The 27,087-nt window shown below is 42.4% G+C and overlaps 1 protein-coding gene across 2 annotated transcripts; it reads left to right on the plus strand.

Moving 5' to 3' along the window:
• On the plus strand, positions 1 to 27,087 carry gas2l3 (growth arrest-specific 2 like 3). 2 transcript variants are annotated; one of them, XM_062444015.1, is made up of 9 exons: positions 1 to 98; positions 11,595 to 11,650; positions 19,078 to 19,264; positions 20,364 to 20,482; positions 20,797 to 20,938; positions 22,497 to 22,560; positions 22,658 to 22,799; positions 23,855 to 23,959; positions 24,464 to 27,087. In XM_062444015.1, exons 2-9 carry the CDS (start codon positions 11,627 to 11,629, stop codon positions 25,850 to 25,852), a joined length of 2,172 nt encoding a protein of 723 aa, XP_062299999.1. In that variant the 5' UTR covers positions 1 to 98; positions 11,595 to 11,626; the 3' UTR covers positions 25,853 to 27,087. The 2 variants fall into 2 exon arrangements, with proteins under 2 accessions (XP_062299999.1, XP_062300000.1); XM_062444016.1 differs by lacking the exon at positions 1 to 98 and adding an exon at positions 9,327 to 9,610.

Raw genomic sequence — 27,087 nt, forward strand, 5'->3', positions numbered from 1 at the left:
TAAAGATTTCCACAAGGAGAAAAAAAACACTCGTTTTAAATCGATACAACCTGCTCCGGCGTTTTTCCTGGAAGACTCTAATCCCTTCACTGTTACTGGTAAGTCTTAAAAGTTTTTCTTTATCTTATAGTGGAAGTATTGGAGAAAGTTATCCGAAACTTTTCTCCTGTTTTCTCCCCAAAATCCATGAGGGAGCCTCGTGGAAGCTGTGAACGTGGACCCGAGCATATTTAATAGAAAATACCGCTATGTATATTACATAACTGAAGTCTAGTGTGTTTTTATGATTAAGCATTTCTCGTAATATATAGAGACTTTTTGGCATGATGGATTACAATGAGCGCTATATTTTAAGTAGAAGAACTTAAATGATGTGTGTTTTTGCCTAAAAACGTTTGTTACACACATAGTTTAAATTCTACGGCAGCCTTAGTGACATTCATTTTTGTCCAAACGCTGTCTTTATTGTTAGTTAAACGGTACAAGAGCCATAATCAAGTTTAAATGAAGAGGGTGCAATTTTAAACCAATTTACAGCTCTGTATTTGATTTCCCTTTTACTTAATGGCATGGAATTGACTTTGACAGCAACAACAGCTTCCAGTCTGCAGTTTACACACATTTGTTTGATATGCATATGGAAATAAATGGGTAAGAGGATCAGTAGTTTACTGGTGGATACTATCTAACCTGAGAGCTGATGGATGCTGAGGTGTTGGGTGATAATGTCAGGTTGCAGTGTCTGATAGGGTAAAGTGAGTGCTGTGATAGTGAGGAGTTAATTTTTGGTGCAATGTCCTTTCCTGTGGGAAAGTAGCAAACAATCATGGTGCTGTTTTGGGATCAAAGCACACACACACACACACACACACACACACACACTGATTGACAAGCTTTATCCTGCTTGCTGTGCCTGTCGTGCCAGGACAATAATGTTGGCTGTATGAAATATGAAGTGTCCACATGTGACAGTGGTTGTTTCCTGATGGAGGAAAAAGGATGAAGTCGAGGCTCAGCAGGTGCTTCCTGGAAAGAATGTGGGAGCAGGGAAAGATCATTCTTACACACGCTGGTGATGAGTTTATGGTGATGTTTATTTGTGTCCGTAGAACATCAAAAGTCTAGATCGTGTGAATTTTCCCTATGATTTCTAGTGCATATAATTGGATTTTACCTGTATGTCAATGAGTGATCTAACTACAACTCCAGAAAAGGCAAAGAGATGAATGAGAGGCAGGCATGCCATTATTACTCATCCTTACATGCTGCTCGTGACAAATTAACATTGCTCTACTACGTTTTATTGCTCCTCACTTATCCAATCAACATCACATCCAATAGTACCCTACCTCACTATTGATCTAAACACCAATCAGCTGATTATTCTTCTGACCCCGCTGGCTTGACCCGCTCAGCTGTTGACAAATTAACTCGTATCAAATTGCATTGAGACTAAACTCAGTGATCAGGATAATGTGCTTAGCCTTTTCCTCACTGTTACTATTCTTACTTACCCAAATGAAATACTGTTTGTTGTCAGTCTGGGCTTTTTCCAACCACACAAGAGTCACGAGTTAAGACTTGCAAATCAACTCAGTCTGTTTTTCATAAAAGAAAAAAAAAAGCACCAAGTGAACACTATTCTAGAGAAAATTGGACTCACCAGTGTTAGATTTATTGTTTGTTTTGGCCTGTTTTAGCATCTTTCAGCTCATTGTTTTGGTATAAACATGACTTAATGATTGCTTTGTGTCTGCTAGATGTGTAAACAGGCAACTGTTTGCTTAAATGTTTGCTGTGTTAACGTTAATATGTCAACATTGCACTCGCAGCTTGTTGTGTCGTCTCCGGTGACCAAAAAGATACATTTAATGCAGGTGAACGTCAAACATCTCAAACTATTTCTGTAGCCATTCAGAGCTACAATATACAGAATAATATACGATATAAGTGCAGCTTTATTAAAGGGCAGTACAGTAATACAGCTGTTTATACAGCAGGGCGATCGTGTAATAAAACATTTAATTGACATTTAAACTGAGCAGGATGACCACGCAATAAAAGTGTCTCTATTAAATGAACGTCTGTTTAATCCATGTGACTTTTGTTTACAAGCCTGGATTTATTGTTAGGCTGGTGAGCAAACTGATACATAAATAAAAATGCAACAAGTTTTTCTACAACGGCTCAGACCAGAAAAGTAAAAGCTGAAAGTTATGGTTTGAACTGTGCAACGATCTGTCCCCAAATCACTGATAATACAGTACATCACTGTTTTTAGTTTAAACTGTCACTGCCCAGATTACAATGAATGAGTGCACTGGAGTAGCAACCCCAATTCTGCCTATCTTCATTATCACCATCTGCTTGATCTTTGGCATGAGGCCTGGCGCACACCCGCACAAACACACACACACACACACACCCGCACACAACCCCAGATGAGACAAAGAAGGCATAATGAGTTACAATGCATGTGGGCACATATGGGCTGCGCTGCTGCGTGTGTGGACACAATAGAGATGATAATGAAATCTCGGATTACCCCTCATATATTTAGGGTACAGTTTACTGGAAGGGTATTGGGGGGGGGGCCTTGGGTAAGTGTGTCTGTTTGTTCGGGATGGTGGATACATGTGGATCCTGTAAAACTAAGACGTTGCACAGTAGAGCTGATATCATGCATTATTCAAACATGGTGGTTTAGATTAGTGACATGTGTATGAGTTTATTACCAAAATGCTAATGTTAGAAAATAAGCATTAAATATAGAAAAAAGTTACCATTTTCATTTTTATATCAATATGTCCTTTATGTTTGAGCTGCCAGTGAATTTACAAAAAGTGACCTCATTAAAAGTTTTTAAACTATGTACGCTATCTGTTGGTCATGCTGCAGGGTAGCAATTGCTGAACTAGTTGAACTTAACTTATCTCACAGTCATGTGGACCATTTCTTTCTGCGAACCAGTTCATGACAAAGCTTGTATGAATAAAGGTCAGATGTAGTCAGAGGATTTAGTACAGACCCCCCTAAACAACAGAAAGTCCTTGTTGTTAAGCTGTCAGTGTTTGAAGCTGTTGTCTCTTTTAAGTATCTTGTGGTCTTGTGTATAACCGTCAGTTCTTTCTTTGAAAGGATGCTATCAGATTATTCTTCCCAAACAAGACCATCATACAAGATAATTGAGATATGTGTATTCTTTCAGTACCATTATACAGCCTCACATGGGCTACTAAAAAAGGTATGTGTGTGTAGATTGATATCACAAATCAGTTTGTGGTAACAGATGTTGTCATTTCCTGTCAGCACAGCCCGTTTGAGGACTTCTCTGTTTTCCTTTGTTTCCATAGCTGTCAGTTAAATAAGACATCATTCACCCGTCGATTTTCTTTCAGCTCACTGAGGATCTAACAGGGAAGGGACCACAGGTTTCTCCCAGCATGGTCTTAGCACTGGTGAGGCCGATTAAGATGAAAGGTGCTCCAGTTTTTAAATCCCACCCTTCTCCCCACCACACACACACATACTCACTAACAAGGATTATTATCTGACAAACAAACAAGGCTAATTAGGTTGAGCAGGATGACCCCCTCAACCTTTCACGTCTCCTTGACCTGACCTTCTGTGAAGAGTTGGGAAGGGGCAGCGTGACTGTTTGGGCTACAGAGGCTTATCTCAACTGACCCTGATAAAGCCCGTCACACGGCAAAGCTGGGGCTGCATGTTTTGAGGTTGTAGATGTCAGTTTGGGAGGGGAAAAAAGGTCATTATTAGCAGAACTCTGTGAAGCAGCATAACATGATTATTTGTTACGACTGGATTTTAAATATCACACGTTACCAGTAAAGGAAAAGGGGGGTTCACATGATTAAGGAGGAGCCCAGCCATACTTCACAAACTGTATTTACACTGGCAAGTTTATAATAGTAGACTCCGATTATAAATTCCTGTCGGTTGTGGCAGTTGGATAGATGTCACATTTGAAATCAAACAGTTTCCGCAACCCTTAGTTCTCTCCCTTTATGTTCCAGTTCATTCATTGTTGGTAATGCACTTCTGTTCATTATGAGGTTTCATCAGTTTCAATCTTTCCAACAGCTGAGGAAACACCAACGGTCAAGTTTGCAGTGGTGTCAGGTATTTCAAACAGTGCCAGCCTACTGGGGGAAGGCGCTGCGACTGAAGCAATGATGTAATTGCAGTTAGCTGGCCTTTTGTGTGTATGTGTGTGTGTGTGTGTATGAGGTCAGCAGAAACGGCTCAGAGTGGGCATCTTGCCAGGCCCGATGCAGCTTAAAGGTTGCAGTGCCTCTGTTTTGGTTACTGCTGATTGACTCAGCCGACTGATTGCAAACATCATGTAGGAAGGGAATTCAAAAAGGAGGAAGACAACATTTAAAAACGGAAAATGATTCAAATGGTGACATCATGGAACTGTGTTTTAGAGACCTGGCTTGTTTTAGTTTGGCTGTAACTCAGTTGAGTATTTTTGTCACTCAAAGTCAGTAAGCAGCCTGAAGAAGACGTATTTTCCATATTTAGGTTACTGGGATATAGTAAACTCTTTAAGCCGAGGCCTTGGCATGATTCAAACACAGCAGATCCTATGAACTGTCACCAGACTACACGTCATACAACCCATTCATTCATATATTTTCCTTATTAATAGCTAAGCTAGAGGTGTGGCCAGACACTATAAAAAAGGACAGGCTATCCTCTCTTGTAGCTCCTTTTTAAACACTCCAGTCACTGTGCATTTTCTCTGCCTAAACATACAACTATTACTTATGTAGTTAGGTGCATTTTTCAAACTTTGAAATGTGGAAAACCTTCCATCAAGTTATTTTGGCCTCCTGTAAGTTGTAGACTCTGCAAGAAACCCTGAAGTTCAAAGTCCCATATACTTGAATAGTTTAGTCCCGTCTACTGAGAGACGTTGTTTAATTGAATTACTGGATAGAACAATTATTATTAAGTATTTTGCCTCAATACAAAGACAATGTAGTGGCCAACTAAGTTAGACATATTCACGAGACTATAAAGCTTTTAGCCGAGTTAGAGTTGCACAAAGACTCCAAGGAACGTGACAGCTTACATGCAGAGATGTTGTGCTGCAGCACCAATCACCTGATTGTGGCCTTAAAACCGACCTGGAGTCAGTTCCATCAGCTCCTTTGCTAGTCAAGAGTATGGAAAGCAGAGCAGGAAGCTAAGGGTCTCTGAAATCCCAGAGCTGAACTGGTGGCGTGTAGTGAGCTGTGGATTAGCATCAACAAATCAAAATGGGATTGGCAGGTGGCTCCCACTCATTCAAGCCTTTAAGATGGGCTTTATTTACAGTGTCTCACCTCCAAGAGAAGACCACTCCAACAGGGGCAAAAGGATGGAGGCCAAGAAATGTTTAATCCATCTTGAAAGAGGGGGGGGGGGGGGGGGGGGGTTAAGTCTTTTACCGTGGACAACCATGCAGAGCAACCTTGTACAGGCCCAGTAGGGACAGAATTGCTTTTGATTGTAAAGTTCCATTGAAGATGTGGGGTTCACTTCTTCAACAGACCGTTGACGTTATATTTACTTTTTTCATTCTCCTCCACTGAATGAATTTCCCTCTCGACACAGCGCAGCCGGGCCCCATCTGTAATGAAAGGGGGAGGCCGGGCTCTAAATGAAACGCTCCTCCGACAGGGTAATTAAGTCCAGACACAAAGGCTCAGCAGGAAGGAGTTTAATAGAGGAGGAGTTAGTATTCTCCGGGGGGAAGTTGGGTCCAGGAGAACCTTTTTGGACTGCAGGGAAGGGAAAGGGCTCTGGAGGTTCACTGGCCCGAAGCCACTTCACACCACGGGTATTTGGGACAGACACACAAAGATATTACTCATGCATTTCTGTTTGTTCAAGTTACCAAATTAAATTCCTAAAATAGGGCAAGCTTTTAAAAAAAATCAAAAACCTCTTTTATCAAACAGAATCCTAATTGAGAAGCATTTAGGCGTAACATATAAAGCAGTGTCTGGCCAGGGTGTGCTGGAAACACCATGGTTCTTACAACCTTCCGTTTGATTATGTCTACGGGCAAAATTATTTATATCTGTTAGAAATGACCACGACTGCAGGCCCGGCAAGACACTGTTTCTTCTTAAAGGCATTATGGTTTTGTTCTTATTTGTACATAATGTGTTGGAAACAGCTGAGTGTGGTAGAAGTAGATCTTGAGAGATAATTAATTGATCTTGTGAAATCTCTGCATGCCTGGCCTATCACTGTGGGAAGCAGGTGTGATCATCAGATTGCCGGTTTCGGAAATTTACAAAAAATGTTGGATGCAGCCCACAAACCCAACATAGAAAGGATGTGGAAGGGGCAGAAATTGGATGAAGAACTTTTGAGAAATCTGAAAAATAGGCCTCCAGGCTTAGAGCCACCTAGTGAGGTATACAACGAAGTCAAGCTGTCATCTTTGCCACATGCTCTAATGAAATGATAAAGTACTTCTAACCCATATTTACCGTTTTTATTCCCCTGACACACTTACAATACCATGTGGTGGAAAATCAAAAGAACATCAATGCCCACTCTATTTTTACATCATTGCATAATGCGTTTTCATCTCCTTTTTGCACTTACGCACGGGTGCTCGCATATACTGCCGGAGCGCCGCAGGCTGCATGCGTACGCCACGTGCTGTGTGTGTTGTGATGACGGAGCGTCGTGGAGGTAGATGCGCTCTGCTGTCTGGAATAGCGCTGATCCTCTTAACTGATTACCGGCTGCAACTAGAAAGAGGCGACCTGCGTGGGGAACATGCGGACAGATGTCTCACCCCCATCCCTCAGCAAAACACACACACATACACACAGTAACTATGTTTAGTTGCGGCTACAAGGAAGATCGGTTTAGATCCATTTCCTTTTAATAGACTACAAGTCTATTATACTGACCATTTGGACCCTGACAAAAGCAGTTCCACTGATTTATTCAGCACCCTTTTCCAGGCAGGAAGTAGATAAGTGTGGAGCACTATAAGAACAAAATACTCCTTAATACAGAAAACTAGGTGAACTAGATTTCAGTTTGGTAAATCCCTTTTAAATCAGGCAATTTATAAGTGTTCAGTTGAAGACGTATTGGAAAAAAATCTTCATGGGTGCAAGACAAAGCAACTGCCATCACCACATGAATGATCTCCTATCTGTTTATGGATGCTTGTGACATACCTACAAATCAGCTACCTCATCAGTTTTTAATTCATCCTTAAATGCAAGTGCACAACAGTAAGAATCTGAATTTTGACAGTTACCTGGAATCCCCATTGTCTGTAACTAATTCTGCATTGCTTTTACAAATGTAACATCTGGAAAGGCCATCTGAATGCTTACGGTGGTTTGAGTCCATTCAATCTGGACTCAAATAGTATCTTTCCTGAGGGGATAAGACCTGAAACAAAGCCTTTTATTTCACTCCTAACAAGAAATACAGGTTAGTCAACCCAAACCTGAATAGGGTCTTTTGTGTACCAGGTTTCTGTGCCTCATCTACTCGGCTAATCCCTGGCTTTTGGAAATATAGGAATAGGTTTTCTATGCTCCAGAACAAAACCTAATGTTCAACAATCTTTATGGAGAATTCTGGCACTTAGAAAGTGGTAAAGTCTCTCTATACTCAGTTATATGAACAGGGCTTTTGCACAAGTGCCCAATATCACATGTGAAACCAGCTCTTTTGCATTCATGAGCTCAACAAACAACAATGTAAAATGATCCACAAAGAGGCTCAACTGCATATTTGGCCTGAATGACATCTAAGAACATAATCTCAAAAAGCGCCAGGCCCTTTTGGATGTGAGATGTTGTTTGCTGACAGAAGTAAGACAGTGACAGAGGAAACGGGACAGCACAGAGGGATGCAAGAAGAAACCAAGCATTGTCGGGCTTTCTTTTTCCTCCCAGCGACCGTTGGGGAATGTGCGTGGTAGTGCTCGGTGCCCTGCCCTTTCCACTGGGCCACTCCCAAGTTCACCGCCACTATAAAACGTGTTTTGTCTTCGCCTCCCCTTTTTTGGCATCGATTCTCTCGCGCTCCACTGTGCTTGACATTTGACTGTGTGTGGGTGCCTTTGGTCCCTGTAGGTAGTCGTGCACTCAGGCTCTGTTGGGGCTGCAGATGCACACAACTGGAGTTGAGAGCCAAAGATGTGCCCTTTGTCCTCCGTTGTTGAGTGTGACCCCGCACGAACGCCCTCATGCTGAAAAGAAGCGAAGCCATTCTGGATTGTTCCTCTCTTCTGAAATCTGAAATGTCGTCGTTCCGTCACTGTTTTTGGCTTTTCCACTTCATAGCCTCAAGGACCTTTCCTAACAATGCTTTAAAAGACTCCACTGCCCCTTTTGAAATGCTTTCAGGCATTGACTAGATTCCTCAGATCAAGCTTTTCAGTGCTGGTCAATGACCTTTCTTGATCACTCAGTGATATTTCCATCATTCCTTTTACATTTTCAACAGCACAGGCAATCACTCAGAGCACATTGTGGTTTCATGTCATAATTTCAGTCATTTGATCTACTGTTCACTGTATCGTTTGCCAAAAATACTTCCTTGGTGGTTTCTTACCAAAAGGCTAATTAAGGAGGTTTACTGCTTTTTTGTTTGTCAGTATTCAGATTTTTAGTATTCAGATTATTTCCCCTAGGACATTTGGTGCAAAACTGTATTTAATGCAGTATCTTCTTCAAATGAGACAATAAAAAGGGCGGAGGAGTGGATCCACTGTAAATTCTGGAAGTCTTAATTACCTTGTTAAAGTGGTAAATCTCAGTCCAACAACTCAGAACAGATCTGGTTGCAACAGCTGCGGAAAACAAAACATCTTTGCAACATCATGCGTTCTCTTTTTTTTTTTTTTTTTTTCTTTCTCTAAGGCTGTATTGTTCTTACACTTATCCACTAGGACCAAAAGAGTCATTATTGTTGACACCTATAACTCAACAGCAAACCATTAAAAAAACACCAGAGCCAGAGGCTACGCTCTTATTATTTTCCTGCTTCCCACCGCAAACTTTCTGCTGAGTGCTGGTTTGGAAGGTTGGACAGGGTTTGTGGTGGGACTGGGGGGAGATGTGGGGGATGAAAAGGAAGTGGAGGTAACCCCCCCACCTCCCCTCCTCTTCCCAATCTCATTCCATCCCGTTGCAGCCTGGTTGGGGAGTTCCTGGTTTTGGTTGCTGGTTTAGAGATGAAAAGGAGGTGTGTACATGGTGGGGAGGGTGGCAGGCAAACAAAACAATGAAGGCTTTGTGAGAGGGTCCCGCCGTGACAGGATTGTTGGGGGGGAAGAGTAGGGGGTGGTGAGGGCTTAGCGAAGCGTAGCCACTTCATTAGTCAGGGCTCTCCTTTTGCACCTCCTCCTCCCTCCCTGTCATCCTCTCACTGCCTCTCCCTCCCCGCTCACTCGCGGAAACCACAGAGGCAGAAGCCGACCCGGCCAGACAAGCGCTGAGCGCAGCGCAAGGGTTTCTGGCGTTCTTAGCGGTGCTTACAATGTGCTTCTGATGCTGAGCAGAGTTGTGTGGTGCAGTTTCCTCGCTTGGTACCGTACAGTTTTTGTTCTGAGGTAAGTCGTCTTGTGTTGTCATCCCTCCTGACCCATCCCGTCCTTGGCTGCTGACTTGCATCCTCTCCCCTCTGAGCTGCAGTTTTGGTGTCGGATGACCGGACACAGCATTCTCAGGCAGGCCTTTGATGAACAGTTGAGGATGTGGTTTTAGTGTCTATGTCTATGGAGGCTTTTCTGCGTGAGAGAACAAGAGTTTTTCTCTTATCCTATTAATTTCATCACTCTGTGCATGATGAAATCGGTGGGAAACATATAAATACTGGACTATAGAAGTTTCACAAACCCATTTAAATGTCAAATTTTAGGATATGAGGGGATATTTGTGTGTCTGAATGTGAGTTAGAGGAGGATGGGGTGGGGGGGGGGGGTGGTGTTGGGGGATATTGCCTCAGCTGTGTTGACCAAATTATCAATGTTATTAGGATCTACGTGCTGGTGATTGCTTTTTTCCCCCCACCCACTGCCTCTCTTTGTCAAACACCCACACACACACACACCCTCTGGGACAGTTCAGCATCGGGGTAATCCTTTACATCCTGTGTGGGAAAGGGCAGAGAGGAGCACTGAGACTAACCCCGTCACTTCCTCGTGAGAAAGTCTGATCTAGTAAAACTCACTGTGTCTCCAGTAAAAACAACTGCGTCCTGGCTGATTTTTTTTTTTTTTTTTTTTTTTAACCCAGAGGGCCGTTAACAGCATCCTGAGTGCCTGTTTTATTCTGTTTAACGGTCTCTGCTATATATCACTGCTAGTGGCTTCACAGCTACATGGTATTCAACATTCAAAGCTGATTCACTAGAATGTCTTGCAGTATTTTAATTTATGTCTTGTAAACTTGATTACACACTAATTACACAGTGCATCTGAAGAATACTGTAATGGCTGATTTTTTTTCTTTTTCTTCAAATCATGCTTCAAATAAATCACAATGACAGTGAGAGAGAATAGTTAAAATAACAACATGCCTAAAATAAGTTTAAAAGACTGAATGGGTTTAATGAGATAATCAGTATGTCCTGAATGAAGCTTAAAAGTTTCGGTGTGGAACTAGTTAAGTTTAAAGTTTATTCACAGGGTTTTCTCATGTGTCTTCCCATTAGACAGAAGATCCAGTGTAGGCTGGATGATAAACTACATTTATTGAATCACTGATATCATGAATCTCTCACTGATCCTAATTTACTCTTGCAGCTTTTTAAAAACAACAAACTGTCTGAATTAAATACATTTCATTACTGAGGTAAATGTGACAGTTAACTAATGGGTTGGGGGGTGTTTGTACATGCATTATAATATAAAGCACATAGAGGTTACTTTTACTTAAATGTACTATATCAATGAAATATTGTTCCTTGCCTTTGTTTTACTCTACTGCCTGTCGATGCAGTTTCTTTTAAAGAAAAGACATTTTGGGAAATGTGCTAGGTGGCTTTCTCGTTGCAAATTTGGTGAGAAATTTGATACCACTGTCATGTCTGTGGGTTAAGTACTGAGTAGGACAGGGGGATCTAAGCTTATTTGAGCTAAGCTTAGGATAAAGACTGGAAACAGAGGGAATCTGGTAGCCTGGTACTGTTTAACCATCTTAGGAGAACCTCTAAAGCTTGATGGTTGATGTATCTTGTTTATTTACTCCATACACAAGTCCTTCAGCACTCCTCTGCAGTGTCTCCACTGGTTATGTGGTGAAAACAAGACTTCGGGAAATCACTGCTTCAGGCTGTTAAAATATTTACAGCTAATAAGTCTCTGTTTCCTGGCTCCATCTAATGCATAGCCATGAGAGTGGTATCACTTTGCTTAAGTACCTCTCGGGGAAAGAAGGGAAATGAGCATATTGGTAACTATTTCTTTAAAAGCGTGCTGCATAATCAGACATCTTGGACACCGCCTCTCTGAACTGCAACGTGATAGAAGTACAACTGACATTTTGATCTAATCTTCTTTTTTTCACCCATATCTCTGTTTTATCTCTCCACAGAATGAAGAAGTGAATAATCTGTGATCACAGTCATGGCTGTCCAGGCTGGCATCCAGGTAGGCTCATTAGCATCTAGTTGGCGGGGGTGGGGGGGGTGATCAGAGGGGACATTTTATTCATCCAACAACGACAAGGTTTGGTTGGAGATCAAGGAAGTAAAAAAGCATTCTCATGGTCAGTATTTGGTTTTCAGATATTGTTACCATGGTGTTTCTAGTTCAACCTGTTTAAATTTTGACTGGATTGGTTACTTTGTTTGGTTGCTATAAGGTTAAAAATTTAGCGGCTAACCTTTTCATCAATGCCATGGACATTTTGGACCCTAGGCACTATTTGTCAAAAGCAGCTACGTGTCTATACTAAGTCTAAAGCCTCTACATTGTCATGGGGCTGAGTCCTTGTTATAGAGGCCTGCTCAGGGCAGTCTGTGCCATTATTAGTGCCCAAGCAGTGAGTCACCACTATCTGTGGGCCAGAAGGGGGGAATAAAGCTCCCAGTTCCCAGCCAGAATTGCTTCAATTAATAAAGTACTGCAGACATCTGTCTCCCACTCCAACAACTGCGGCGAGCCCACCTGTGTTACAGCATGCCGTCTTGTTGTTGTTATGCATGTCTGACGTTCCACTGCTCGGACCCCGAGGAGTTTCTCCACACATTTTTTACAGGGAGTGGGTGGAATGTACAACACTTTTCCTTCCCCTCCCAGCAACTAAGTATCAGTCATCCGAAAATCCAAAACAAACGCATCATATTACAGATTTGACACATGACAACACCTCTTTAAGAAATGCCATTTGTTTAGACTTGTCATTGTGAAATTCTTATAATTTCTATTGATTTCTGTTTATTATTGTTTATATCTGTATAGATATGCTTCATTTCCTCTTTGAAGCACTTTGTGACATCTGAGCTCTCGAAAGGTGCTTTACAAGTTACTCACTTACTCTTTAAGAAAGGCTTTTCTCTGTTATCTGGCTTGGAAAGTCCGGGCCCTTCCCATCCGTCTTGGATCGTGGATATGCAAAGTATGTATCCCAGTGCTATGTGGATAACATGTGGCGGGATCTGATCTCAATGTGTTGACGAGGCTATGAAAAGCCTCCCCGAGTTGTTGATGAACTGCTGTTGGATGCTGTAGCTTCAGACGCATCAAATTCCTCCCAAGATCCTGTTTATTAGGTGTGTTCCAGGCGATCTTTATATTGGTTTATGTAGTTCAACGCCTCCATTGGCTGCCTTTGTTTCTCTAAAATGATTGTTTCTTTGTGTAAATTGTGAGTAAGTGAGTAGATATAAAGGTATAAGCCTTCAGTTGACAACTTCAGGGTCACTTTTATTTTTTATTTTTGGCTTAAATACGCTTTTAAGTGCATCTCATTGGTTAAGACAAACCTTTCAATACCAAAAAGCTGACGAAACCACTGCTGTGATTTAGTCATTCACAAAATGTAACTCTGAGCAAGAAGTGTCAGTCATCTTTTCAAGATGTGTCAGAACACTGATATCAGTCATCACAAAAATGCAAAAATGAAAAAGTAAACGGTGTAAAAGGGATTCAGAAAACAAACCAAAAAACCTATGTCCTATAACAGCAAAGCCATTATGTAAATGTCAATTTTGATACCTACATGAAAGGAAAACGTCATCTTAATAATAAGTGTTGTTTGAAGAAGTCCAAAGTGGATGATGATTTTGGTGTTGTCTGGATATTGATCCACATCAGACTGTAGTGACACTGCAGAGACTGTAACACTGCAGCTACTTTCAGAGCTCAGCTCAGAGTTTCACTGCCCATGTAGAGCAGTCACATTCAATAACTGGTCACACTCTGACTGCTTTGTTCAACCAAGCTGAAAATGTATTCACTCATGGAAGTATAAGCTGCATATGTGCACATCTATTAATGCAACAGTACAATACAGCAACCACTTTATAATATAATGTCTGCAGGTTTAAATCTCGTGTCTTAGATGGCTGAACAAATCTCAGAAATGTTTTGTGATGGCCACGTATCTTGTTAATATTTTCAAGAAATCCTGATGTGACTTGAATTTTTCTCGATTTATAATCCTTCACCTTAAGTTCAAATAGAAAGAAAAGGTTTTGGTGTTCAATCCAACAATTATGAGTCCTGTTTCACTATCTTTTAGCTCTGTTTGTGTATTTACTAACTCCTTTGGGAAAGCCTGGCCTTTTTAGCTGCTAAATGCTCCATGATGTTCACCAGCTGCTCGCTAACTTTGTTTAGCAGCAGTTTGTTGCTGTGTAGGTAGTGTACAGTGGGTTTATCGGAGCTTTTTCACTGGAACTAGCTTCCTGTTGTTGCTGGAAAGGAGTCTGATGAGACCAGATGGACTCAATCCAGAGCTATAGACTTGCGGTTGTTAAACCAAAACAAAGAGCTGAAAGATGCTGAAATGCTCTTCATACCTGAGGGGAACTTCAGAGTCAGGTGATAATTTGTAGTGGGTTCATCACTAAGAGCGACCCCAAGCTCATTACACATAGTAATTTTACTCATTGTTTATTTAAACATATTGAAAAGTGCAGCTTTAACTAAACTAAATTTAACTAAATAATTGTGACATGTATAGTTCAGTTTTGGTGATTCCTGTAGCTTTTGTATGTGTTTTTTCTTATTAGGTATAATCCATTGTGTGACATCTCATCTCTAAGATATGTTAGCTTTCCTAAAATTCCTTTTTTTAAATTAAAACCACGGCTACGTTTTTTCCCCCCAGTTTCACAAATATGGGAATGGGAAATCCCCAAGGGGCTATGTATATGAAAAGAGCGAAAATGACCTTGTTAGTTCAGTCTGGCCAAAACCAAACAGCTGAGTTATGCTATGATCCTAAAGGTCAAAGGACAACAGCTAGGTCATGGGAATTTCTTTAAAATTAGGATGGCTTAAGTAATTGCAAAGGAAATAATATTTCAACTGTTTTTGAGATGCAGAAGCTTAACATCTGACAAACTGAATTGTTCTTTTTTCTACAGGCTCTTACATTACATATACTTAACTCACTGATGTACAGCATGAAGAAAAGTTAATAATATGAGCAGATGATGCAGTCACGAGAAAAGCTTACATAATGAGAGAGGGGGGAAAAAACTAGTGAACATTACAGTCAAAAGAAAAGATCCTGACAAGAAACCCTGCCACTATGTTCCTTACTGTACATGTTTTGATCTACCCACCTAAAACACGCTCATTTATTTAAAAAAAGTATTCTCATTTATACTTAAATATCTTAAAAACTACATGAAATCCATGATCACATTTGGAATGAATGCTATTCTACTTGGCTACTTTTACAGGAATTTTGTACGCCTTTAGTATAAGTGGCTCTGTTTAAGAGCATCAGCTGAAGTCCTGGAGCGTAAATATGATGTAGAGGCACAAACTGTTTCAAATCTCTACAGTAGGCTGCATTTATTTGCAGGATTAGCAAACCACATTCCTGCACCTAATGGGGACAGAGGTGGTGCAAGGAGGAAAGATTAACTAAGAATATACTATTGGTAAACTAAAATCTGCATTACTAATAGTAGTCTGCTTTAAAACCTGAATACCCACTGTGGACCTCTATCCAGTCAGGTGATAGAGTACAATGTTGGATTATCCTTTCTGTTCAGTGGTCTTTTCTAATCTGCACAACATCTTTTATGTAACTTCTAAACATTACACTACGCTGCCTTATTTTCTAATTAGCTGGGTGTCGAGAAACACATATGTTGTTGCGAACCTGCAAGAGCGCCACGGGCAACCTGCCCTTCTGAACTGTTATGTAATGTGTGTGTGTGAGTGTGGGTCAGTCCGTTCATCTCTTTTGAAGTGAGGTAACCTTTTCAGTTGAGAACATCAAGTTGTTTTGCCACTTTCTCCTGCGTGTGTGTGTGTGTGTGTGTGTGTGTGTGTGTGTGTGTGTGTGTGTGTGTGTGTGTGTGTGTGTGTGTGTGTGTGTGTGTGTGTGTGTGTGTGTGTGTGTGTGTGTGTGTGTGTGTGTGTGTGTGTGTGTGTGTGTGTGTGTGTGTGTGCGTGTGTGTGTGTGTGTGTGTGTGTGTGTGTGTGTGTGTGTGTGTGTGTGTGTGTGAACTAATCTCACATCTTTCTTCCCATCCTCCACTTCTGGGGTCCAAGGTCACCCTACCGTGATTGAGTGTAAGGGGGGGGGGGGGGGGAGGAACCCAGCAATGACGTGCATTTTCACATTTATTCCAAACATTGTTTGCATGTCACTAATCCTAACACTGAACTAATTGAAGGGCCTCAGGGCTGTTGGATCCACTTGACAGTCAAATTACACAGTGAATGTCTTAGATTAGCAAAGTGAGTCACAGTTGTAAAGTTCAACATTAAAGGGCTTTACTGATTTTACACATTAATCTGTTTACTTGTCAGGAGTGCTAAGCAGCCTGTGGAAATAGTTGTATAATGTCTCCTGTGGTTTTGGCAGAGGAGGGGTCTAATAAAAGATGCTGTAGTTTGCATTATTGGAATTGAAGGAGCCAGCATTTTTGGAGCTTGACCTTTATTTGTGATTCAAAGTCAAGATATCTCTGCTTCTACTGCTTTAATTTTGACCATTCTTGTGAGTCACCCAATTTTCTGGAAGTACAATACTCAGTCACTGTGGTACCTGTTTAAAGTCACTTGTTTAAAGTTCAAATGCAAATTAGAGTGTGTTATCTTATTATTTCAAAGTAAAATGGAATATGTGGGTAGGGTATAATTACAAGAGGGATTGAAGTCAAATCCGTCAGATTTGATTGGCTCACTTAAAAAAGTGGGAGTGGTCTAACCAATTACAACCTGGTACAGAGCTGTAGAGGACTGCTAAGAGAGACGATGAGTTTCCAATTACTCAAGGCAATCTACACGTTTCCCTTTTGTTTGGAATAGGAAGTTCCCTCAGTAGGCTATCAGGTTTAGGTTTATGGGTTAAAGGCCACATTTTAAATAGTTCCAGTAAATTACATTAATTAACACACACCTAATAACTTAGCATTATAACATCTCCATGTTGGTACTAAATTTCCCCTAATGTAGTCCTAGTAAGTTAAGAACATTTGGCTACACAGTTCGACAGTGCCTCCTAGAAAGTTATTTTTACACTATAACCAGAATGACATATACAAAGTGTTCTAACTGGTGTTGTTCTGGCAGCTATGAGCATCAACAGAAGTACATTACTGTATCACGACTTCTCTGTCCATTGACCAGAGGGTTTCCTGTTTGTGGGCAGAGCGAACATGATGGATTCAAGGCCTCAACAAGACTCAGCCTTGTTTTAAGCACAATAACGCCTTCAGCACAGTGGACGTAGTGTCCCAGTATTGCTGAACGACATGTGATAAACGCAAAGATTAAAGGCTGTATCTTAAACAGATGTCAACAAACTGGATGGGAGGAATGGGGTCATCTACAAGTGTTACGTAATGTCTGGACAAGTTGTCATAGTGCACATCTGCTGCTGATTTCTACATGACGGCTTCGGTTGCCTGCGAACAGTTAATGAACTGCAATGTTACTCTAAGTACGAATTATATCCTTTTGTCTTGAATGTCGTCAAATGTCTTCTAAAAGTGCATCTAACTTAATCATTACATTAACGTACGTGGCTGTGAAACCAAGAAAACCGACTATACAGGATTCTTCAATATCAAAGACTTTGTGGATTGTCCATGTAAAAGCAGAGAGAAGTAGAGAGCTGAAGGATGAGAGTAATGGGAGAATGCTAGGGGTGGGTGTGACAGCAGGGATGGATATGAAGGGACATCAGTGTCAAGAGCCGGGATCAGCGACTCGCTTCAGGCGCTGTGAACTAGTGCTAGACACCCATTTAAGCAGTCATGTGCAACAGTGTCCAATTGTCCCTTTCTTTCCCTTTTGAGTTTGAAGCAAAGGAAAATGCAAGAGGTTTTTTTCAGTGCGCAATGAAACGTGTTAAAAGAGTGACAAGTGAGCATGTTGGGGTCAGGTGGTTCGGGAAAGGGATAAGGATGTGTGGTTTTGAAACACAGGAAAGCACCGTGGCTACCAGGCCAAGTTGGAACGCCGTAGCGGTGTCGGAGTGTGCTGTACATGCTGTGAGCTCCACTAGAGCATAGAAGCGGTTGTGGTGTGACGGCATTCTCGACGCTCCTGCTATGCATGGATGGGTCACAAACATTCCTCTTGATATTCTCATAGGCTGAATGGTAACTAGAGCAGCTCATATCATAATACTGTAATGTTGACTTTTAGAGACAGTGGGTTGTGGAATAACTGCTAACCTACATTCGGGACTGAAAGAGACCCATAATATATTGCTCCAGAAAAACATTTCACAGTATGATAACAGTTGCTAATAAGCACTAAACACAAAATTAAGCTAAGGCTGAGGGGAATATCATTGACCTGAGGATGAAAGGTTAATGGTAGGTAGTTATTACAGTTTATCTTGAGGAGGACATGCGTGTCTGTACCAAATTGCAAGGCAATCCGTCCAAAAATTGTCGAGACATTTCACTTTCCAATTTTAACCTTATGGTAGCACTAGAGGGAAAGTCAGGGCGCCACTAAAGTCATTAGGAGTCATTATCTGGGAACCATGAATGTCTCCAAATTATTGTGACAATTCAATTAATTAGATGTTGAGATATTTCACTGGATAAGTAAAACGCTTGACCTGCCAGCAGTGCTAGAGGAAGAGTCAGTGAGGTCGTATTATGCTCCCGCCACAAACTATTCCAGAGTTTGTTTAGGACCGGGCCGAGACCACCTCTCCCAAAGGGTTTTGTCCCAACCTGAGTGTGATTATGGTGTTTACGTCTGCCCGAATCATGCCAAGGGGGAAAACAAACCAGAGTTCAATTAGACTGGACTGAAAAGTGCAGTTGTGAAAACACCCTTAAAATATGTCAACTTCATGGTGGTGCTACAGGAAAAGTCGGGGGTCGCCAAAGTCATTAGGGTCCATCCTGCAGGCCCATGAATGAAATTTCATGGCAATTCGCCCAATAATTTTTGAGATATCTGACAAACATTGCATTCCCCATACTACTAAGTTTTTAAAGTTTAGAAATGTTTAAACTGAAAACCTTTTTAGTACTCCAAATGAAGCCATCCCATAAATCAAATGCACAATACTGCTTTAAGAAAGACAAGTGATTTCACTGTCCATTGTCTGCACTAAGGCAGTAAAGGTGTCAGTCTTATGAACGTTAAAGTTGATTTAGTGAAACCATGACTGATGAAGAGGTATCACTCTGATCAGTTTGGACAGACGTGTCAATAATCTGTTAGAACATTCTGCTAGGATTTCTGTTTGCTTCTAATCCTTTGAGTCATACAAGGAGATGATGTTGACGTCACTAATTGTATCATCTTCTTAGACTTTGGTGGTTGCTTACATTATTTCTGTCAAGAAATCTGTCAGCCAACTACCATCTACCTCTCTTCCCTGCTCTCATCTTCTCCTCCTTTCTCTTTTCCAGGTATGGCTTGGCGAGAAGTTCGACGCCCCCTTGCTGAGCCCCAGGAGCCCTCGCAGCCCATTGGCACAGAGGCACGGCCCCGGCCTCGCAGATGTCTTCCAGTACGACCAGTGGCTGGCAGTGCGACACGAAGCCACCCTCGTGCCCATGCAGGAGGATCTGGCCATCTGGCTCACCGGCATGCTGGGTAAATGTTGCATATCTCATTTAGTCATTTTGAGCCAGTTGGGTAATTACTGTTTCTTTGACAGTGATCAGTGCTTCTTTAATGTCTCTTTGAGGTGCAATGTAATTTGCTTCTATGTGGGTGTAAACCATTAGAGCGAGACAGTAGAACTGGATGTACTAGACAGTAAATGTGTTCAAACCTGTGCACGTTGGAATCAACACACTGCAGATGCATGCTAACAGTTTCTACCTCGAGGCTAGGAACATACCAAAGCACAATTGACACGGGTCTCCCATGTAATTGGATTTGAATGCTGCCATTTCTAACCGGGCCTCAGCAAGCCACAGAAACAGCAGAGGAACAAAATCCCTTTTTTTCCCTCTGTCTCCGCTATTATACTGACATCTATTGTCCCTCACCATACAATGGAGCAGTGAGGAAATTGAAACTGACTCTATTGTTGACTGTTGAAACCTCTGTTTTTAGAAGTGCTCATTCAGTTTTTTTTTCTCACGAGGAATGTGGGCAGGTACCACGCTCTCAACATGAGTTATTGGTACCGTGACCGCTGTGACCTGTATCCCACATTTTTAGACGTTTTAAGCTGTTTGACCGTTCGGATCGTCAATCCTGAGGGTGCAGGGTGCCGCAGGAACAGGTGGCACACATTGGATAAAGTTTCAAGCCTCTGGGCTCGTTTGTCGCTGTGTGGAAAATAAACTTTTGTGGAGCAATCTTTGTCACTTAGTGTAATGCGCATTGTGGATTTAGTTCCCAATGTGAATTCAGTTGGACTCAATGGCCTTTGTTGAGTATCCGAAGGCAGTGATTTACAATTAAGGGTCGTGGGAGTGCCACAAGTCGTTGAGGAGTCTATAGGGGATTTATCTGTTGAATCCTACAACAAAAGATATATTTCTATAGAAGGAAAAAACTCTGCTTACAAATAAAAAATGTTGTGTTTTTTATAGTTTTGCAGTGGAAACATGCTTGTTACCCACCAAAAGTCAAATTAAGGTAGACAAATGTCATCTCTATGAAGGGCCCCTGCATTAGCTTTGTGCTTAGTTCCATTGTGAGCATTTTTTAAACTCTCTTACTTTCATTTTTTACCCAGGAGAGGAGGTCAGAGCAGAGTTTTTCATGGAGGAGCTGAACAACGGTGTGAAGCTCTGCCAGCTTATTGGTGTGCTGCAGACAAAGATCGCCCAGAGCTGCCCCTCCGCACTCTGCAAGGTGAGTCAGACAGCAGAGATGAAAATAGCTTAGATGCCTGTCCAAAGGGCAGCTTTCATATTCACACGTTAGGATGTTTTGGGGGTGGCTCTGCAGGTCACAGTATAGAAAAATCGTAGGGTAAAGGTATTACATATTCCTCTCTCTCATTCTGGTTGGTTTTTCTACCTCATTGAAATCTCCTCAACATTTTATCCTCTTTTAATTGTGTTCTAGAGTAAACGCTTTTAAATCTTCTTACTTTACTACATGTCCACAATAAAGTCTGTGATGATGATGATGATGATTCATGGACACTTTATTTTTCCTGACAGCTGTTCCCCCTGAGGAAGGTAGCATGTAAGCGGGATGCCTCTCCAGGTTCCTTCTTTGCCCGCGACAACACTGCCAACTTCCTGGCCTGGTGTCGACACATCGGCGTGGAGGAGACCTACCTGTTTGAGTCAGAGGGCCTCGGTAAGAGCTGCAGCAGATTTGAACCAAAACTACAACTGTCTCACATCTGTTCTAAAGTAAACATCATTTCTGCCTTTGTTTTAAGTCCTATACCAACAATTATTTGTAAGGTTGAATCTTTTTTAAAGATTTTAGAGTTAAACTCTGAACATCTGAACTTTGGATTTTTTGGAAACAAGAACAGTTTAGTTTTGGTCAAATTTGACCTAGCGAACCTTTCTTGGTTATATAGTTATGAATCTGCTGTTACTGCAGGAACACACAGTCACTCATTAACATATCACTGTTGGTACTTTGGCAAAGTTTGATAGTTTTGTCACGATCTTACCTCTTGAATAACCCGAAAAAACATCCAAGTTATTGGGATGGTGACTCCTGCAAAGTTTAAGGAAGGTCAAATTCTACTTATCCAAGCAAGCAGAACCGAGCAGGATGTTTTTGACAAGGAATGTCATCTTCATCATGTGGTAAATCTTTTATTCCCGGAGATCGAAGTGCAAGAAAGCATCCCAAGTAACTGCAGTAGTACTCTTATACTAGCCAGGTCATGATTTTGAATTAGAACATTTTTAAAAATGGTATGATGAGATCTCCTGCAAGTACTTGGCCACTGTCAGCATATTGAATATCTGGAGTCTTTCCCATCTTGAGCTTTTATTTATTTATAGAGCACAGCCAAAAATCGGACTAAAGGGAGGTATAAACCAAGTAAAAATAGGACATCAGAGGTGCATGCTGCTTTGTGCAAAATCAAACTGATACTGAAGAACTTTATCACATTTGTACTTGGATGTAGATCTGAAAACACTGACTGAAACACTTATTTAGACATCTAATCTAGACATGTAATTAAAATAAGTAAGTACTAGGGCGTTTGTAGAGGTGGGGTGAGAATAAGGAAAGATGCAGGTTCTGACTGTTGCCAGTATTTTCAGTAACTCAGAGAATCCCGCACTTTGAGCTGATATTGAGGATGTTAATAGTGTAAAACAGACCGGACCTCGGCTTATAAGCTGCTAATAACTTCAAAGAGCTGATGAGCTGAATCTGATGTTTAAGCCTTCCTTCTTAATGGTTTAATAGGATCAGTTGTGGAGAGCAATCACTCTGAGTACTCTGTGTGGGGGATCACTTCATTACAAGTAATGGCTGGATTGGGGCGATTTAGAAAGAAAGCTGACAAAAGGAGTGCAGCACGCCCACTGTTTGGACTATAGGAGAGAGATTCTCTTGTTCTTTGATATCATTTTTGTTTTTTTTAATGACCTCGAGTGCCTTTTTAAAGTTTTACTCTTCAATCCAAACCCTTGTTCTCTCTTCTGCATGACTCGCCCAACATCTCCTCAGGGAATAATTAACTTTATATCATGTGCTCATAATGTCACATTTTCAATTGTGAATTTAGTTGTACATCATCCCTTCTTTCTTCCTTTCATCCTGCTCTTCCCACCGTACACTGTTTAAAGAGAGCCAAAAAGGCAGCTGCTTCTTCACATTATTTTACTTAAAAGTGAGGCTGTCAATGTTAATGCTTCTTCTGTTGTGTTTTGTGCCTCAGTGCTGCATAAGGAGCCCCGGCAGGTTTGTCTCTGTTTACTGGAGATTGGCCGCATCGTCTCCAAGTAAGTCTCCAAGAAGCAGCTTCTGCTTTCCACAACTGAGCAATGTTTCAACATTTCAGCGCCAAAGACGCACCTGTTAACAATGTGTGTTTGTCAGGTACGGTGTGGAACCTCCTGTGCTGGTGAAGCTGGAGAAGGAGATCGAACTGGAGGAGACTCTGCTGATGACGGAGGAGCCACCTCCGGCTGTCAAAACCTTCAGCGTGTGCTGCCAGCATGGTGGCCTATACCAGCCGGGGGTGAGTTCTAACTGACAGCTTGAACGTGTGAACAGGAAACAGGCCCCAGACAGGTTTTAAACAGGTAGAACATGAAACTTTGCACCTGGAAGCAAGAAGCGTGGCACGAGAATGGCTCCCCTCTTCTTTATACGCTTAAATTACTGCCCTCAAGCACTTGTCACTTACACAGGCGAGCCATGATTTTTGCCTCAGTCTAGATGACGTTGTTCTCTGCTGGACACACACGGACCAGCGATAAATTCATATGCGTGTCTCGTGTTCCACCCCATGCCCTCACCTCAAAGAAGTAAAGCAGCTGATCACGTTGGCATCACAGAAGTTGAACATGTGTGACCCAGTTGAAGCCGAGCCAAGATGGCGGCAGGCGGCTGCTCTTGCCGCTTCACTTGCGCCCCACAGGGTACATGACACATCACAGCTGATCACGTGATGTTCCCATGTCGTTCTGTGACTTGCTGCCACACGTGACCTTTAGGCTACAGATGTGTGCTGTCATACAAAAGTAGACAAGGCGACAAACTTTCTGTTCATGCACCAGCGTTAATACTCCATCTTTCGCTCAAAACATTATGAATCGTCTCTGATGGACAGAGTCAGTGTTGGGTGGGTTTATAACTCGGGTAAAACAAGATGCTAACACTGTCAGTTGGGGGTTTTATTCCCAGAGGACACAGATATGCTAAAAATAACTGCACTCACTGAAGTGGAAAGCGGTTTGGATAAAAGCATCTACCAACTAGTGTATTAATTCCCACATACATCAACCCTTTTACATTCAAGTAGCAGCAAATAAGCAGCTTGTCGCAAATACTGTCAATAAGAGTTATTTCAGTCTTGCGTGTCTTCATCTCCATCACCTTGTCAGTTGTGTCTCATATTGGAGATTTAAACAACAAAGCGTCTGACTGTATATGTGAGCAATAATGCAATTACACCCACTGAATCAGCCATCTGAGATGACTGAATTATCTTCTAAATATAAAATGTTATGTCACCCATATTGCTGTCAAAGAGTACTTATGGTCCTCTATTGTTCCATTCCCTCCATCTAGGAACACGGCATGGACGACCCACCCTGCAACTGCTCTAACAGAGTCTCCATTGAGTACCTGTCTGAGGGCCGCTACAGACTGGGAGACAAGACCATCTTTATTCGGGTGAGAGCTTTGATCAAACACTCACACACTCTGCAGTGGTGGCACGCTGAAGTGTTGGCTCACTTCACACAAGTAATCCAGATTAAGCTGCTCCATTCAGAAGTAGCAGAATGAGTGACAAAAATATTACATGTCTTGTAGAAATAAGTCCAAGCAAACGGAAGTTATCTCAGGCCAAGTAGAAGTACGACTAATCTGCATACATCGTACATCTGTGACGTGGAATAGATGAGCAGCAGTTCTCACCACATCACTACAGTCTGTGATTGGCCACATATAAGCTCGTTAGCTGGTAGCAGCGGATTGTGTTAGACGATTACATCATAATTACGCTGCTGTCCACAGTGCCGAGCCTCAGGACAGACGTTTATAGCTCTGCAACAGCTATTTTGAGGACTTCGAGGAATGTGTCTAGATGTCCAGAAAAAGATTTGCTAATTGTTTTAATTTTTGTCTAGAGGAGGAAACTGAATCACCAAATGATTTTATTTTTGAATCTGTTAGATGCTTCATGGTAAACATGTGATGGTGCGTGTCGGTGGCGGATGGGACACGCTGCGGGGCTTCCTGATGAAATATGACCCGCTGCGAGTGCTGCAGTTCACCACTCTGGAGCAGAAGATTCTGGCCTTTCAGAAAGGCCCCCCTGGCCTGGGAGGTCACCACAGCAATGCAGCTCCACCTCCTCCTCCTGACATGGACCCTCTTGCCGCTGTCAACAACCTCATCACCTCCTCTGCCTCTTCTTCCTCCTCCACCTCATCATCTTCCTCCTCTTCCGGCTCGGCCTGTAAGCCATTGCTGGCGGCAGCTGCCGGCCAGACATGTCGGTCCTACGCCGCCTCTCCAGCCTGCACGCCTACGTTGCCCAGGAAAGGTTCCGTCTCAGCACCCAAGAAGAACCTCCAGATGACACCTTCGTCCCCGAGGAAGCCCACCCAGCTGCCGCTGGCCATTACCACCAAAGGCTCCTCCTCTTTGCCTGCTACGCCTGTGGGAAGCTCCTCCAGACAGTCTCCAAGCCCAGGGTCTCAGGGTGTGCAGGTCCAGCGCAAAGCTCTAACACCATCAGCAGCTCCATCACCTGCCCCTACAAATCCGATTTCTGCCTCCAAGTTAAAGCTCAAACCGTCACCCCGCGGTGCTGCCTGTCAGCCCAGGAGCCCTGTCTGCCCTGAGCCTTCTTCCAAATGTCCCAAACCCTCCAGCCCCTGCAGCTCCCCAACTGTTGCCTCTGTGCCTCGCCCCGTCACTGCACCAGTACGGGCACCCACCTCTAAAGATGCCCGACCCCCAACAGGCGCCAACCAGCGCCCTCGCCTTGCACAGCGTCGTCCCGGTTCCCCAGCCTCACGCCTCCGTCTAGAATCAGCCAGACGGATTCGTACGGCAACACGGGCTACGGCAACGCCAACTCCAAGATCCGCAACGCCAACTCCACAAGTCCGGACACCCAACCCCAGCTCACGCACAGCCTCCCCAGCACTGCCAAAACCTGCCTGCCCCCTGCCTAAAAGCAAAGAAACCACAGCCAAAGCTAAGGGTTTGGCCCCTACCAAGGTGGCTCCAGCCCCTCCACGAGGCACCACAGTCCCCGGGCGGGTCCCCGGGGGCAACACAAGCCCTTCTGGCGCCAGCAAAGCCAATCAGAAGACACCAGCCATAGAACAGAGGCTGGGGCGGAAACAAGCAGCCACAGCTAACCCCACTAACGCCAAGTCGACTCTAAAACCTGAACCGACTGCTTCACGAGCCCTGGCCCCACAGAAAACCAGCCCCAATATCAAAGCTGTTAAGACCGGTCCCGGTGTCAGTAAGAAGATTCCACAATGGAAAAGCAAAAGTGAAGACCCCTACTTCGAAATGAACAGTAGAAGAAGACAGAGGACGTAACCGGGCGTTATCCAAGGTCTTTGCCAAAAACCAGCAGGCTGGTAGCACGCAGCTTCTTATCACAAACCAGCACTTGTTGGAGCTCAGACTCTTCAGATAGATGAATATTGTCACTAATCGTCATCAAGAAGCTTCTCACTTTTGACCTTCTTTTGTCTGCAAATGTATTTTTGTTTGTTGAATTTTGTATATTATTTAATCGTCTTTTTATTTTTTAATCCAAAAGGGTCAAAGATGTCATGTTTTGTATTTTGTTTTTTCTTTTTTTTTTGAGAGGTCAGCTCCATGTACTTACCTTATTAACACTAAAACTTGCACAATGTTTACATTCTCATCCTTGGTTACATGTACAGCCGTTACTGTGTAAAGTAATTAGTCAACCGTCACATTCGAACACTAACCTCAAAGCTTCTTTAGCTTTTAACAGCCATGATTTAGTAAAAAAAACGCACTTAGGCGAACATTTGCCGAAGTTTTGCAGGAAGATCAGTTTTTATTCAGGTGAGAAAGCAGCTTGTGTGCCCTGTTTTCTCCAACAGGTTACCAAAGTTGGATCATATTGGACGGTCAGTGAGACAACTGGAACACAAATCATGGTTTCTGATTGATTTTTTTCTCCAGTGAGAACGTCCTGTCCACTGGTGGATGGTCAAGATAGATGTTTTTCATGTCTGAATTTGTATAAATGATATCTAGGTGGAAGGTTTTTCCTCGATGGCGCTGGACAAAGCGTTATCAGGAACGATTCTTTCAGTCGTGTGCCTTCGTCAGAAATCTGTCTGAGCGGCATTAGAATGTATTCGTTGATCGGGGGTGTGTGTGTGGGTGGGGGGTTAATGGTTTTTACTGATGAAAATTGCACAGTATGTACGAGAACTCATGACTTTGGTTTGTCATAGAAAAGCCTGAGTCGTAGATGAACTACTGATCAAACGCCTCTTATCTTTTACCAGAAAACACTCAGGGCCCTCTAGTGGCCAAAATCAATTTAAAGCAGAATCTACTTGTTTTTATATGGTTTCTAATTTTTTTTTTGTGCGTGTTAAAATTCTAGTTTTATATGTGGTGTTTGTGTATGTGTTTAAGTGTGTGTGTGTATATATAGTGTGTAAATATACATATATATATATATATTATCAGTGAGGCTTTTTTTCTTGTTTGGCACTTTACAGAAACCTCTGTTTGTCACAATTTGAATGTTGATCCTGTTGATTGTGTCTCTTGTTCCAGCTACC

This window comes from Scomber scombrus, chromosome 22 (genome assembly GCF_963691925.1).
Source record: "Scomber scombrus chromosome 22, fScoSco1.1, whole genome shotgun sequence".
Taxonomy (NCBI): domain Eukaryota; kingdom Metazoa; phylum Chordata; class Actinopteri; order Scombriformes; family Scombridae; genus Scomber; species Scomber scombrus.

Coding starts and splice junctions, on each gene's coding strand:
- gas2l3 (XM_062444015.1), top strand. CDS start 11,627: ATGGCTGTCCAGGCTGGCATCCAG. Junction 19,265..20,363: donor CTGGCTCACCGGCATGCTGG/GTAAATGTTGCA, acceptor TTTTTTACCCAG/GAGAGGAGGTCAGAGCAGAG. Junction 22,561..22,657: donor ATTGGCCGCATCGTCTCCAA/GTAAGTCTCCAA, acceptor TGTGTTTGTCAG/GTACGGTGTGGAACCTCCTG.